The sequence below is a fragment of the Astatotilapia calliptera genome, chromosome 20 (assembly GCF_900246225.1).
Source record: "Astatotilapia calliptera chromosome 20, fAstCal1.2, whole genome shotgun sequence".
In the NCBI taxonomy this organism is placed as follows: domain Eukaryota; kingdom Metazoa; phylum Chordata; class Actinopteri; order Cichliformes; family Cichlidae; genus Astatotilapia; species Astatotilapia calliptera.
In genome coordinates this window covers 20,916,160-20,931,593 of record NC_039321.1, presented here as the reverse complement: position 1 = coordinate 20,931,593, position 15,434 = coordinate 20,916,160, and the positions used below count along the sequence as shown (strand labels likewise).

General features: G+C 40.1%; 2 protein-coding genes across 7 annotated transcripts in view; both read right to left on the bottom strand.

Annotated features, from left to right (window-relative positions):
• Window positions 1-635: 635 nt before the first annotated feature.
• slc66a1 (solute carrier family 66 member 1) lies at window positions 636-6,603 on the bottom strand. 3 transcript variants are annotated; one of them, XM_026153269.1, is made up of 8 exons: window positions 6,501-6,603; window positions 5,235-5,449; window positions 4,973-5,102; window positions 4,058-4,145; window positions 3,706-3,860; window positions 3,524-3,616; window positions 2,691-2,876; window positions 636-1,948 (listed from the first exon to the last, which is right to left on the bottom strand). In XM_026153269.1, exons 2-8 carry the CDS (start codon window positions 5,423-5,425, stop codon window positions 1,862-1,864), a joined length of 930 nt encoding a protein of 309 aa, XP_026009054.1. In that variant the 5' UTR covers window positions 5,426-5,449; window positions 6,501-6,603; the 3' UTR covers window positions 636-1,861. The 3 variants fall into 3 exon arrangements, with proteins under 3 accessions (XP_026009054.1, XP_026009053.1, XP_026009055.1); XM_026153268.1 differs by lacking the exon at window positions 6,501-6,603 and adding an exon at window positions 5,798-5,932; XM_026153270.1 differs by lacking the exon at window positions 6,501-6,603 and adding an exon at window positions 5,701-5,765.
• Window positions 6,604-7,277: 674 nt separating this feature from the next.
• trim33 (tripartite motif containing 33) overlaps window positions 7,278-15,434 on the bottom strand; it is a 32,990-nt gene continuing 24,833 nt past the window's right edge. For 2 of the 4 annotated variants that reach the window (XM_026153261.1, XM_026153263.1), the window contains 7 exons: window positions 14,210-14,363; window positions 13,597-14,027; window positions 13,142-13,253; window positions 12,990-13,064; window positions 10,938-11,090; window positions 8,789-8,839; window positions 7,278-8,041 (listed from right to left, as the gene is read on the bottom strand). In XM_026153261.1, coding sequence (XP_026009046.1) covers window positions 7,820-8,041; window positions 8,789-8,839; window positions 10,938-11,090; window positions 12,990-13,064; window positions 13,142-13,253; window positions 13,597-14,027; window positions 14,210-14,363 — 1,198 coding nt within the window. In that variant the 3' untranslated portion in view covers window positions 7,278-7,819. The remainder of the gene's footprint in view (window positions 8,042-8,788; window positions 8,840-10,937; window positions 11,091-12,989; window positions 13,065-13,141; window positions 13,254-13,596; window positions 14,028-14,209; window positions 14,364-15,434) is intronic. The other 2 variants (XM_026153262.1, XM_026153264.1) reach the window with 1 other exon arrangement.

The following is a 15,434-nucleotide window of genomic DNA, read 5'->3' as shown; positions in this document are numbered from 1 at the left end:
AACTGGAATCGTCTCATTAAGAAATTCCCAGTATGTCGTGTTTATAAACAGCCTCTTGTTCGTGTCTGGTGATGGATGGATGCGCCCTATCACTGACTCTTCCTGCTAACTCCCCAACATGTTTAACAATCTCTCTGCCACTGTTTCACAATCGCACACTATTCACCCCCCAACCCCACACACACACACACACACACACACACACACACACACACTTACTGAACCCTTGATATGTTTTGTTCTGACCTTACTTCCTCTGTGGGTGGGCCCTTAGTGTTTTCAGTGGATTATATATGTTTAATAGTAAGAGAAAATGTGTGGGTACGCGTGGGTGTGCAACTCAGGGGTCAGTGTGAATCTGCTAATGAAGAAAAACAACAAAGCTGTCGAGGCCTCCCAGAAGCAGGTCAAACGCGGTCGCACTGGGGGTTCAGGTCAGCAGAGGCAAAGGCCGAAAGGTCATAATTAAAGCCAAGTGCAGACCTTGCCCTCTACTGGGTGGAAAAAAAAGAAAGAAAAAAGAAAATGTGCGTTGTCAAGAAAGTAAACTGTTAGAGACGGAGAACCCCAGAGAGTTTTTTTTTCTCCTTTCTCATCCTAAATGACTCAATAAAAAACAGAGACTTTACTCAAAGTGAAAGCAGCAGAGCAAATATGGTCTGGATGAGTTTAATCTTTTCAGTACTCTATCCCAAAGTTACATTTACCAGACCTGCAGGTACATACTTTTGTGCAAAACACTGAAGATGAAAATGTAAAACATGAAGGTACTGAAAATCTGTGCTAAGCGATGTGACTTCATCACCAGTGCAATAAAAACTGATCCAGACAAACAAATAAGCATGGCACTTGGTGCGACCACCAATAAAAACTGACCAAATACAAGTGACTCTTTTGTTCAGTTAGACATCACTACAGTCATGTGTACCCTCCCCGGAAAACACCGGATTCAAGTTACAGGAGGTATCAATTACAGAGATCAGGGCTTCATGCAGTGGTTAGCTAGCTGACAAATGGTTTGGCAACTTAAAGCACCAGAATAAAAGAGAAACCTCTCAGTGACATCATCACTCCAGGCAGCAAGTTTATAATATCACATGAGCGTTGGCATCATATTGAGAGCTCAGGGGCCATGTTCACCTAACTTCTTAGTAAACAAGTGGCTCCTGCTGACAAAAGACATCTGGGCTTGTTATAATCCTTAGATTTATCACGTTTTAAAAATTTAAAGTGACTGAAGTTCTTTCCACGGTATCGTTATGAAAGCACCGGGGCACACAAAGGCTCACAAAAGGCCATTAGTAAAACAGGCGTCCCTGCTGTTGTTGGGAAGCCAATTACAGGAAGTTGAAAAATGTCCCCCCCGTTATAATAAAACTGATTAAACAGTAAAATTGTCATAATGGTAATCAAAGCAAATACAGGCTGATCACCTTTTCTGAAAGGATGTGTTATACTTTGCTACAGGTCCACCAAGCCTGCTTGATAGGAGATGGGTTTCAGTCCCTTGCTTGCTCACATGCAGCCGAGATGTTTTTACTAGAAATTTCAAGTCTGAGCTTGGAGACTTCAGTCTCAGGATGACGGGGATATTTTCATCCACGTCTGACACCCGAAACCTTTAACCGTCCCTTTAACGCTAAAAGTAAAACTCACTAAAAGTGAAGAACTTCAATTGCTGCTGTACTAATCACATACAAAACTTGATTGTAAACATTAAAGAGGCTGACAGCATAATAAATACATCTATAACACCAAGTCTCCAGTTCAGATCCTGATGGCGTCAGAAAGATGATTGTAAGGATCCGACTGACAGCGAGCATTCGGTCGATCGCCACCGATGAGCTCTGGCTGTTCTGGTTTAGCTCCTGATAAGAGGTGCTGTCTCATCGTGGTTGACTTCCACCCGTGGCCGAGCGTTACGGTACATCAGGAACTGGACAGAGATCTGGATCACAGCGTTAAAGAACATAAAAATGTTTCGGTTTTGTTTGTTTTTAAATACAAAAGCAGACAGTACCAGAGGATTTCACTCAGAAGAGTACAGACTCCAGCTGCTTCCTTAATTACTCATTTCAGTGAATATTTGACCGCAAAGTAATGAAAGACAAACACCATAATTCATAGTACAAAAAATACAGTCTACTATTCAGCAAACACTGACTCCAAACTGGGCTGAAGCGATCAACCAGCGTTCACAGAAACACGTCCACTATACCTTCCCATGTCCCAGTGCCGATTATGGGCTAGCTTTAAATAAGCTGCATAAGACAGTGACAGCAGAGATGTACCCCAAGATAAATATTAACACGCACTACCCACAATTAGGGAACCACACTGATCTGATGTTTGCTAAATGTCAGTCATCATCAGGCTGCTCCCTTCTGCACTGTCACTGTTAACTAAAAACAAAACAGCTTGTGGCTTCATTTCAACGCAGTGCAAAGAAAGAAGTAGCCTACAGGCTTCACTGAGGCAGCTTTAACTGACTCGTTTCTTTCCTAACCATGAACCCGTTTCCCTGCAACTATTAATATGCCATATTGTGTTCAATACACAATCAACTAATCCCCACTAAAGAGCTCTGCTGCCCTTCCAGTCAGAATTTCATAAATATGTGCCACATACATGCAGCAGAGGCATGAGGCCCAGCCTCCCCGTACATGTTTTCGCTTCTCTTAAAAGGATACAATAAGGTCTAAACTGAGGGTGCCGAGGCTGCCGATGAGCCAGGGCACGTGGTGGATCATGTAGCTGCTCTCACCCTGGCCCAGGTCAGGGTTCTTCAAAAGGACGCTTAGACCATATGTAGTGTTTCCCAGGATGACCAGCGCGAACAGGAAGTAAGAAACTCCCTGTGTCGACTTCCTCTTGAACTGCAGGGGAAAACGAGACAGCAGAAAAAGGAAGTGAGGAAAATGTTGTGTTAATTTATTCACTTTTATTTACAAAGGAATGGATGACATTTCAACAGCCAATAAGTACACGGTTAGATGGATAAAGTCGAAACACTTATAGATTTTCTTTTTAGTTTTTGAGCTATCTACCAAAACATGCAAGTTACAGTCTCAGTTTAAGTGGGTGAGCAAGACTATGTGGGTTTACCAACTAAAATGCAACTGAATCAGGCTGACATCAGGTAAGAGACGAAGCAGTAGTAGTATAGCGCTTTTTAGTTTCGTTTTTAGCAAGGGAAACGGGCCGTTTCACTTGCATTTTCTCTTGTTCAGGTACAGCAAATTTCTTCTTTCACTTTAGTAAACATTTGCGAGCATGCTTTAGCTTACATATTGAACTTAACTGGATAATATTCTTTATTTAAAAGATAATTTAAAACTTGGAGCAGTACGTGGTCATAGAAATACTACTCTTGCTTGCCACTAGGACTTAAATAACCTTGAGACAAATTAAAGTAATTTTTCCCTCTTTATAACATTGGATTACTGACTACTGCCTACACTTTGCAGGATGTCGGGCAGAATCCTTTACACATTTATACCAGACCGTACTTTGTCATACTCACATTAGTGTATATCTGTGGACCTCTGGAACAGAGGTAGAGGACTGATGACACTGACCCAATGCAGAAACCAATAATCTCTTTAGTGGTAAAAGGCTGAAGAAACAGAGGGGGAGATGCTACTTTACACACACATACAAAAAAAAGTTTTCTTCAAATCAGTTTAGCAAATAAACAGGACTCACTGTGATAGAGCTAGTGCTAGAGGTTGAGAGCAAGGAGCGACTTCTGAACCCAGAAGAAATGATTTCCTTGTGGGGGCCTACATCTGGGAGTTGGGTGAGGCTTGTGGCAAAGCATAAGAAGCAGGATACGCCAACCACGAGCAAACGTGTCCTGCCTGGTGAAAGGACAACATATAAGTTACTCAATCAATTGACCAGACGACACCTCATCAGATAAATACAGGGTACACAGATTAACCTCTCGTCACGTCGATAGCACACAGGTCTAAAGAGGCTACAACATTCTAGGAGAGGTATTGGTTCTTCTATTGAAAACTGCTGGCAAACCCCCCCCCCCCCAAAAAAAGCTCACCTTGAGAAGCTTTGTTCTTCAGCTTGTAGTACGTGTACATACTCAGCATGATCAAGTCAGCTGCAACGTAATAAATAGCTGTGTATTGCTGAATGAAAAGAAGAGAGACAAACAAAACGACACAGATCAATGGAAAAAAACGACTTTCTTAACACAGATTTAGCTGTTGTCATGGAATTTGCTTTAAAAAAAACAAAACAACAACAACCAAAAAGCAGTCTACAAATGCTGTATGGATCAGTATTTCTATGCAGCCCATTGCGAAACTAAAACAACATGACACAAATTTTACTGATCAAGAAATAGTTAGCTGACATAAACTTGAAAAGATAAGATAACCTTTATTAGTCCCACACGTGGGAAATTTGTTTTGTCACAGCAGGAAGTGGACAGTGCAAACGTTATGAAGCAAAAATTAGAATACTATAAGAATAAAATACTGTACACAGCTGTACAGAATAGAATAAAATACTATATACAGTAGAATAAACAGAATAAAATATACAATAGGATAAAAATAGAATACAAATGCTTAATACAACTGAGTAAAAGTACAACTTTGTCAGATAAAGAGTATCGCACTTAGTGTTATTGCACATGTGTGGATGTGTGTGTTTGATCAGTTTGAGTCTTTGTTGTGGAGTCTGACAGCAGTGGGGAGGAAAGAACTGCGAAATCTCTCCATCAATGACACAAAAATGACACATTTTCGACATTACACTGCAAACCACACAAAGTTGTTTTTTTTTTTGTTTGTTTTTTTTTTTTGGGGTGGGGGGGGGGGGGGGATTAAATAAAAGAAAAAACCAGTGACACATAATTTCTGATGTTTTACAAACACCACTGAGCATCCACCACTGCTTTTGATATTTTCTACATTAAACTCCACTTAAGGATCACATCCCTACAACTTACCTGAAGCGGAAGCTGATCTGCCAAAAATGACCCAATCAGATTACAAGAGTCACCTCCCAACCACAACAGCAAAAACCAAATGGAGAGCGCTTGATCCATATTCCCACTTTTCCACGAGTTGTAATACTGCCTGTAATCAGAGGCAGTATTACAATCAGCATTACTGATCTGACTATTCAGAGAGAGATGAGATGGAAATATACAGGTCACTTAGTTCAGTTAAGGTTTGCTCAGAGTCACAGACACCAACATAAAAACTTACGGAAATGAAGACACCAGGAAGCAGAGGATGGACAGGAGGCCCAGGTAGACGCTGGCCATATCTCTGGCATCTTGGGCACATTCCCCAAGGCCCTCCCAAACCCATTTGGACCCATTAGGACACAGAGAAGTGAAGTTTTCTGAAGTAGTCCATCCAAGGGTGGCGCGTGTGAGGACTCCGTCTGTGGACATTGTTCTTCAAGCTGACCGACGCCTCTGTAAAAACAACACCTTCAGCTTATGAAACCAGATCTTCACTACACAGTCACTATGATAGCACAAGCGCGGAGGACACTACCGACAACATCACATAAGGACCTCAAACTACATGCCGTTCGAAACAAAAATGAAAACAGCCGCTTCACTTCCACATTCAGCTAGCATCGCCCTAAAACTATTTTCAGACGTAATACAAAAACAGATAACAAGAAACGGTCTGTTAGCTTAAGCTGCTAAGCGGCAGCTACCTGATAACCGTTTACTGGATCACGTGCGCGGCTTTTACGTGGATAACATCACCAAACGACCCCACTCATAGTAAACAAAGTGCTAAATTTATCTTGCCTGGGAGGTGTCGGCGGAGTCCTCAGAAGAACAAGTCAGAAATGGCAGGTAAAAACGAAGCAAGCGAGAAACAAACAGGTTCAGTGTGAGCTGATTGGTGGAGCGTCAGAGCCGTGAGTCACGAGTCACGTGATTACATACTCGTCATATGACCTGCGGTGCAAATTAAATGAGCTGGTCCTTTAAAAAACAAATTCAGTTTGACCCAGACGCGTTAACGCATTGATTTTAAACCAATATAATTTATCTGTATTTTGGTTATTTATAATGTCGACAAATTATTATATAATAAATAATTTTCTGATTCACACAATTTAGTTGTGAAAAGTGTATTTAGACGAAGGGACATGCTTACAGTACGTTTTCCCGTTATTGTCACATACCTGCAGAAGTGAGGCTCACACATTTCACATACTCCCATCACATATTGCCAAGTCCTGTTAAAGTGGTTCATTTGCTTACATTAGTTATTCTAGCCTTTGTAGTAGACCACGTCACCAATATTTACTGTATTTGAGTAAGCAGCATACACACGATAATTACATCAATACAAGTTAATCCTGCTGTATGTTAGAAAATAAAATAAAAGGAACGTTAAACTTCGACAGGACAACTAAGGCAATTTTATTAGAGGTGGCAAAATAACCTAATATTATAATAAAAATATTTCTGATCATTTGCATATTCCGCAACTAAATCCTACCTGAAAAGCACGATGAACTCCAACGTCAGATGTTGAACGGGAAAGCAGAGAGAGGACTCATTTCCTATTTTTTTTTTTTTTTTAAACACTCCACGATAGCGTCAGCTGACTGTCAGATTGGCGACTCAGCATCTAAAGTCTCTGTTGTCAGCTCGCGTGGCTTTTATTAACAGGCTTCCTAAGTTTCCGATGTCACGTGGTCCTCGGAGACCAGTTTAAGCCATGAGGAGACGCTCAAGTTTTATGTGTCAGAGTCATTACAACACGAAGAAACGCTGAGGTCGGTGTAGGACTTCCTCTAAAGGAACACTGCATCAACTCAAAAGAATCTAAGAGGAAATTATTCCTTTTTACTGACTGAAGTCTGTTTAATGCCTTTCAGATACTTTAATGTAGACCTGGAATGATGAAGGTTTTAGGTTAATAGAATAGTTACTCACTCCTTTAGTTAATGAGCCTGCAGCTTTAGTAAGCCTGATGATGTGCCAGAGTAAATTATTGACTGCTGATGTTACAAATGTATCAGATATTGTCTGTATAGTCGCTATTGTTGCCGGTAAACGTCAGGCTTTTTGTGCTTTCCTTGTGACAGGTGTGTAACTGGACTGGAGGCTTTCTATAAAGAAATGTAGCTGTGACTGCTGTGAGCGGCACCATTCTGGACAAAGGAATATCCTGAAATCCAACCCGTAACAGGTCTAAACTAGAATTATCCGTCATCATAATGACAATACAGCAAACTCTGATAACCTCAAATCTATTCCACACAACACATTCTCTTTGTTATATTTCAAGAACAGGTTTTATTGATGACGCACCCAAACATTAATACGGCAGGAACACCTTCAGTGAGCTAGATTCTCTTATTTACACAACGTTTCCACAAAGTCATACAAATACTTGGTAGGCTTCTTGTCAAAGTATATATTTAATACATTAAACAGAACAGGGGGTTTCTTTGTTTTTATAAAGCAATTGTCACAACAAATCTACATATGAAAACGGATGATAGAAAAGAAACAACCTTTTCCTAACTACTGCAAAACAAGTTCTACTTCAAAATCTTTCCAAGCGAATCTGAATGTCCATGAAATAATAAGGGAATGCAGCTCTTCCATCTTTCAGTCCGTAAAGAGTTCTCAGAAAAGCAGATGTCTAGTGTAGTTGAGAGTAATTCTTTCAAAAGCCAAGGATGAAATAAACCAAGCTTCTTTTACAGAATCTCTCATCTGTTTTTTGTGTTTCCTTTCTCCAAAGAGAAGTGTGGGATATGAGGAAGGCAGTTTTTCACTTCTCTCATTTCCTTCGTGATGAGGGTCTCACTTGATGTGGACCACTTTCTCATCCGTTTTCAACCGTTTGCGTCGGGGCTGTATGAAGTCGTCCTCGGAGTCGTCTGTATTGTCGTCCTCCTTTTCTTTTTCTTGCGGAGATTCGGGTTCAGCTGTTTCAGGAAAGCTTTGGCCTGGGAAGATCTCCTGCAACTTCTCCTCAAAGTACAGGCTCACTGCCTTGCCGGATATCGCCATCTCTGATCCCACCTGTCAGAGGAGGAAGAGGAGGAGGTGGGAAAAGGAGTGACATGAAGGAAGATTGTGTGAGAATGCCATTGGGCAGAAAGAATGAATAGGTTGAAGCGGGAAGGGGAAGAGGAGAATGAGGAGACAAATTAGATCTGGTTAAGACTCCTGATGGCGGGGTAACCCCGGCTCAACCTTGATGTACAGAGCAAGGATTTCCTGCCTCCCTGTCCCACTGTGGCTCCCTGAAGCATTTCCACAATAAATGGAAGTTGCAAAGTTTTAGTGATCTAATCAGCCAGTAGGGTCAAATATAGTATCTGACTATTTAAAGGTTGTTGAAATCCTCAGACGCTCACTATATGCACAAGGCACACACGTGCATGTCAAATAGAAACAAAAAAGCCGAAATGTAACAGCCTCCACCCTTTCCAAACAAACAAACAAACAAACAAACAAACAAACAAACAAACAAACAATAAAAAAAGTAGTAGATAGGCACTGGATGCTCTATGGCTTACACGATAAAACTAAACAGACTTAAAGCCATCAACAGTCAAACAGAAACACTTTTAAACAGATTTATTTTGATTCTCCAAACACCCTCTCATCTGACATACTTTTCTAAACAGTGCGCAGTCAAAATGACACTTTAATCTTCATACATCATCTAAGGAAATTCTCTTCTCTTTAATAAAGGGGTACAACTTTTCTTGGAGCCTCAGTGGGAGGGGGCAGGAGATCTGCACTCCATTTGAAACGGCTTACCTGTGTATTAATCTGTTTCTCCTCATCATAAACCTGGATTATTCGAGACATCTAAAAAGGGGCAATAACATTACAACAAAGACAGTGAAGCAGCAGGGGGAAAGAAAAGAGTTCACAGCATAGGCAGGTAACATAATAACAGATCAGAAATCTGTTCGGGCCTTCTGTGCTCGAATACAAAAGTGCGTATCCCCATTACTGCAGAAATTAACAGCAGGTAAAGATCGCACAGGATACAGGAAGCCACACGCAGCTAGTGATAACTTTAGTGAATACAAGTTTAGCTCTCTGGCATCTTTTTTCCTGTATCAACAACAGTCACATTTCTTGTTTTAAAGCCCCAATTTCAATGTAAGTTTACATTAAAATGTAAATCGTACAGAATGCAATGAGAGTTATTTGTAAATCTCATAAACACAAACAGTGAAACACAGAAAACATCAAATGTTCAAACTGAGGCATTTTACTGTTCCACAAAACAATATTAGCTCAATTTGAATTTGATGGTAGCAACACATCTTTTTTTTTTTTTAAAAAGAAAAAAGAAAAAAAGAAAGTTAGGACAGGACCATGTTTACCACTGTCTAGCATCCCCTCGTGTTTCAACAAGAATCTGCAAACATATGAGAACTGAGGAGAGCTGCTGCTGGATGTTGGGGAGAGGAATGGGAGAGGAATAAGCAGTCCCATTCTTATCTCATGGAGGACTGTAGCCTGCTCAACAGTTCTCGAATTTCATTGTCATTTTCATTTCCACTTTGTCTCACTCCATTTTAAATGAGCGTTGGCCCTGAGGAGACAGAGTTTCTGGATCACGTTCATATGATTTTTTTTCCCCATATGTGTCAATTTCAATGTCATCACCATTTTTAGTACCACTTTCTCTTCCAGACCTTTATTGGCCCCATCCAAGCTGTTTTGAGACCTGTTGCTGACACCAAATTGAAAATGAGAAAATAAGTCCCAGTTTAAACATTTTATGTTTTCTATGTTCCATTGTGAATGAAACATGGGTTTATGAGATTTACAAATAAATGCATTTTGTTTTGGTTTTTTTGTTACACAGCATCCCATACATTTTTTAAACTGGTGTTCTTTCTCTAACAGAAGCGCATCTCTGATGTCTCAACCACTGGTATGTAATAAATGTATCTTTGGAAGCGACCACAGCATTTAACATGGGCACATATGCCATCAAGCAGCAGTGAATTCCTAGCTGGTCACACCTTTACCATTTTCCTCTTTCCTGACTCTCCCCGTTTCCCAGCTATACTCACTTCTATCCAAATGAAGACAAAAAAAAAAATGCCAAAAACGATAAACTATAAATGAATGACCTAACTTTATATTTTGCGACTATCATAATCACTGGAATGACTCACTGATATTTGGCAACTCTCACTGAAAACCAGAAAGTATTACATTCCAGCTAATCACATGATGTTTTGACCAACATCCTTCACAGATGAGAACCATACTTGCTGTTAATTTCAGTCACATTATATTACACTGCATCTATATAGTGAAGCCATGCTACAAGGCTCAGTGTTCACAGTCAATATTAGCCAGAACTGTAGTCCAGACTTCCTGATAAACCACCAGCATTTCAGTGCCACGAAACAACAAAAATAAATACATCCATGTGTAAAAATGCATTATTTCTCCTAAGGAGAATGTAGATGAACATTATGTGAACTGTATTAAAAATAAACAGGTAATCACAGCCATCCATTAAAAAACAAAAATGTGGGGTTTCATTATAACGCAGACGGTGTTAACAGTCACACGGTGTTCTTGCAGCCAGTGTAAAAAGAGCACAGTGACACTCACTCCATCCTTCAACAGCCAGTGTAAAAAGAGCACAGTGACACTCACTCCATCCTTCAACAGCCAGTGTTAGTGTACGAAACTGAACACACTCTACCTAAACACCCAATTTCCCCTCGAAATACCAGGCAGTGTTCATAATCAGGTTAGACAAATATGACGGTTTGCCTTTTATTGTTTGACCATGAAAATGGTCAAATAATTCAATTTTTTGAATCGGCAGGCAATTCAAATATCAAACCATATCAGTCTAACCCACGTCTGCATGCACACACAAGCAGATGCCATTCCCTGAAGCAGTCTCAAGACTCATGCTGCTCACCTCGTTGTATTTCGCACAGTTTTTGAAGACCAGGCGCATATTGGACACAAACTCCTGGACAGACTGGTAGTACTGGGAATTCCGCAGCTGCAGCTTCTTCTTCACCTTCTTTAGGTCCATGGGCTGCTTGATTATCTTGTAATAGTTGGGTACCTAAAAAAGCAGGTCAGATAACATCTCAAATTATTTCACATGACTCCAAATATTTTTCTTTTGGTGAGACGTAAACAACGTTTTTAGATTGTAAAGATTTTAGAATTTAGAGATTTCCCCAAACCCCAACAGCAGATCAGACGTTTAGAAACAAAGATGCATTTAAACACTGTCATAACCCACAACTGTGGTAGCAGTAAATTGCAGCCATGCTATAGTGCAGTCCAATATAAATGGGCATACAGCAAAATGAAACCCATTATTAGCACAGCATGTTTGAGTAACTTATACCGAATACATGCCAAAGAACATGTGAAATAACACGGTACAAATACATTACTTTACACAAACTTGTGTGGATTTTGATATCTGTCGCAGGAGATCCTACCCTTTGGACCTAGTGTCGTAACTTCTAAATTTCTAAAATTCTAAGGACAAGAAAGAGCAATGAGAGGACAACCTCAGTTTTTAGATGGCCTCTGGCCATGAAAATCAAAATACCACTTCACTTTTAAAATGTTAAACTTTTTCTTTCAGCATTTCTGCCTGTATTTGCAGCTTGACAGTAAGGACAGGTAAGAAATGTGAGGCGAAAGCAAAGAGGAAGACCTGCAAAAGGCAGGTGGCTGGGACATATAAATGCTGTGGTCACATTGGCATGTGCTGCAAACCACCAGAACACAGGAAGATCCCTCCCGAAGAATCAGTTAAAAATATAAAAGGTGGTTCTATATGTGGTAATAAGAGCCTGACAAGAACAGAAATTTTTCAATACATCAGAAAAAAATTGTAAGAAAAAAAAATTTTAAGCAAAAAAGTGGGGTAAGTGTATCCACTGAGACCACAAGCTACCGTCAGTTCTACAGTAATCGTATGGGCTCAAAATGTGGTCATAAATATTTTGTACTTGTAAATCGGTTTTGTACTTGTAAAAAAGATTTGTATGTGTAAAAAAAAAAAAAAAAAATTGTGCGTGCGTAAAAAAAGATTTGTATTTGTAAAAAAGATTTGTGCGTGCGAGCAGCATAAAAGTCCTTTCACATCGGACGCAGGATGTGCTGCTAATGCTAACTAAAAGCAAAGGATCCAGAATTTGCTGCTGGCTGCTGAGCTCTGTGAGTTTTTGCAGCAGCTCTACCTGTGCTAGATGCACCTGCTCCTTGTCGTTTTTATCTCTGACTTTATGTGAACTACAATAGTTTGTGGTGTTTTTTTGCTAGTTCTTTAAATGTTCAATAAAAACATGTATGCTAATTCATAACGAAGAAAGCTTTGTAATGAAGACTGTCATTTCCAAAACACTGCCCGCCCCCACCCCGCGGTCCGCAGCGCTGTTGAAAAGGCTGTGGAAGTCCCTGTATTAAACACGTAGTCCTGTGACACAAAAATCACCAAACTCGGACGACCACACTTTTTTCCTTCGTGGTGATGAAGGAAAACGCTGGGTTGGCATGTAAAAGGGCATTTATTCCCTTCAAAGACCTGCAGTTCAAAAAAAGCGCCCCTCCGACAGCCAAACCCATCTGTTCTCTGATTGGATTGTTACATTTGTGATTGACATGACATTCACCAATCAGATGAAAGGAAGAAAAATAGGGTCAAAATTCGTAGTTGTAACTTGCAGGGTTTTTTTGGCTAAGTCCACACACAAATCTTTTTTACACATACAAATCTTTTTTACAAGTACAAAACCGATTTACAAGTACAAAATATTTATGACCACATTTTGAGCCCATATAATCGGACATTTATTAATTTTGGAAGAAAAACAGAAAATACAGGAGTTAATGTCAAACAACACACGAAATGAGGAACAATTAAATTTTGCTAACAACACAAGGAAGTAGAATCTTCACAGCAGCAATGGTGGTGCAGCACAGCTGACACAGTGCTACTTACAGAGCTAGGAACAGGTTCCCTAAAGCCCACGCTGAGCTCATGACAGAAGATGTACAGCAGGAGGCGTTCACATTTCTGAGGACGTAAGAAGAGAGAATTAGTTGCCTTGTATCAGTCACATCAATGTGGATTACTGTGGTTGTTTTACTGACCCTTTGGTCCTCGGCACTCAGGCCCGGCTCTCCTTTGCCCTTCCTGCTATCATCACAGTACTCTATTTCAGGGTTGGTTATACTCCGACAAAACGTGCAGAGAAAGTCGCCCCTGTGACACACAAATAACACACAGCACATTCAGAATCGCATGGAAGTGTGTTTGGGGGTTTAAAGAGATCAACGCGTCTGCTGGTATCACAGCCTGTGACTATTATTCGGCTATTATATTACTAATGTCTTTCTTTTTTCTGTTGCATCTGTGACTTCCTGAAATCCACCCAACTACTTTTTATTTTAATTTATTGTGCTTTTGAAGTTTTATTGCATCTATGTTTCACAGAGTGACCTTGTAAAAATAAGATTTTAATCTAAAGCATTTGGGAGATCTGTAATCTTTTTTTAGGGGACGTCCAATCAATAAAATAAAATAAAACTCCATTGTAATCACTTACTTTGGAAATATTTTTATGGTGGGTACATGGCATTTCATGTGAAACACTTTGGGGCACCGGTCACAGCACAGCAGATCACCGCCATTGATACAAACAGCACACCAGTCTTCATTTGGGTCATCCTCTTTCCCTTCAACATTCCCGGTTCCAGTAGAAGCCTCACTCCTTTTGGTTTCTCCCCCCTTATTTGAGTTTCCATTAGTGAGTGGAGCGACTGTCGTGGTGCTGCTGCTCTCTGTGGCTGACGAGGTAGTGGAGGTCATTGTGGTTGTGGAAGAAGATGACGCGGCTGTACTGGAGTCATTGAGTCCAGAACAAGGTGTCTCAGACTGAGGTTCCGTTTTGATGCGCTCGCCTAGAGCCTTGAGAGCGTCTTGGCCTGCAGATACAGCTCCCACTACAGGATGGGGGCTGTTCTCTGGACTGCTCATCTTCAGGGGAAAAGCACACACAAAGCAGTGTTTTAATGCAAAACGACAATATTTGACAAAATAAAGACACTACTCTAACTAAATACAGCTTTGTCAACAGTGTTATCATATCACTTTTCTGTTGAATTTGCAGTGCTGTACTGCAATATGATATTATCACATTACAACTGTATATATCATACCATGCAGGCACTCCTTCCAGCATCTTTCCCCCGCTCTGTCTTCAGAGAAGAAGCTGGACAGCTATAGCTGTCATCTGTACCAGGCTCCTGCTTCACCGTCACCTGCTCCACTGCTGCTCCACCTCCTGGCCCTCCCCTTCCTGCAGAACTACAGCTGAAACAGATAAAAACAAACCAAATTTTATCATGCTTCCTCATTTATATATAATTGACTTATTATGAATAAACCTGCATAACTGGAAAAGAACATGAATTTTGTTCTGACCCAGTCGTTTTTGTAAAGCATTATTTTTAAATAGATAGGCTAGAGAGGGTTATTTCATTTGAAATAACTTTTATTTGTTCTGCACTCTTATTTTCTCTGTCCAAACAAACCTTTCTATTAATAAATGCAGAACAAAAACGCACGATTTCTGAATCAGAAGAATGGAGATACAAGAAGGAAAATGCAAAGTTGTCTGACTCCCGTTCCAGACCACATACAGTTCTCATGTTAAGATGTAAATAACATAGCAAAGATTAAAATTACAGTTGCCAAATTTAACATCACATTTAACAGTGAAAACACTGTGAAATAGAGCACCTTTAATACATCTTGCCTAGGAGAAGCAAAGACTTCCTGAAATCCTGGATCTACAGAGGAGACACTATTTGTTTTCTGGTGATGCTCTGATAGGAGCATCATCTTATATCAAGTTGAGTGCAGCTCAGACTTTCAACAGGTGACTAAATCAGCCAGTAAGATGTATTTGTTTTAATGTGGTTGTGTTGTCAGCATTTCAAAGATGCTAAAGAGTCCTTCAATTAGTTTTAATACATTTGTCTGAATCTCAGCACACAGCAGACTCCTGTACACTCATCCTGTGCATTCATCCTGTTGCCTCCATCGGCACTAAAATCATCAGTGTGCGAGCATTTCCACTGATTGCCCAAACTATAACAGAAACACCGCTTATCTTGAAAGATGAGATGGTACAAAGAGTAGTTGCTATTTATCCTCCACAGTTTTCTTTGTCCATCATTTTTACAGAGGTAGCTTTTTTATTGCATCAGCCAAAATCCACAATTCTACTTCACATCTTTGTACAAACAACAACTCATCAAGCATTGTTGACTGTTCTGTTCAGTCATTTTCTTTACAAAGCAATTTATCACACCCATTTATCAGGACATTTTCTCCTGAGTGAATGATGTTGCCATAAAACAGAAACAATAGTCAATACAT

What these genes read in the sequence shown, in the direction of transcription:
- slc66a1 (XM_026153269.1), bottom strand. Translation starts at nt 5,425, where the DNA reads ATGTCCACAGACGGAGTCCTCACACGCGCCACCCTTGGATGGACTACT. An exon ending in GAAGAACAAAGCTTCTCAAG is followed by an intron (nt 3,861 to 4,057) that starts GTGAGCTTTTTT and finishes TCCTTTCACCAG; the next exon opens with GCAGGACACGTTTGCTCGTG. An exon ending in CCCTCAGTTTAGACCTTATT is followed by an intron (nt 1,949 to 2,690) that starts GTATCCTTTTAA and finishes GCTGTGATCCAG; the next exon opens with ATCTCTGTCCAGTTCCTGAT.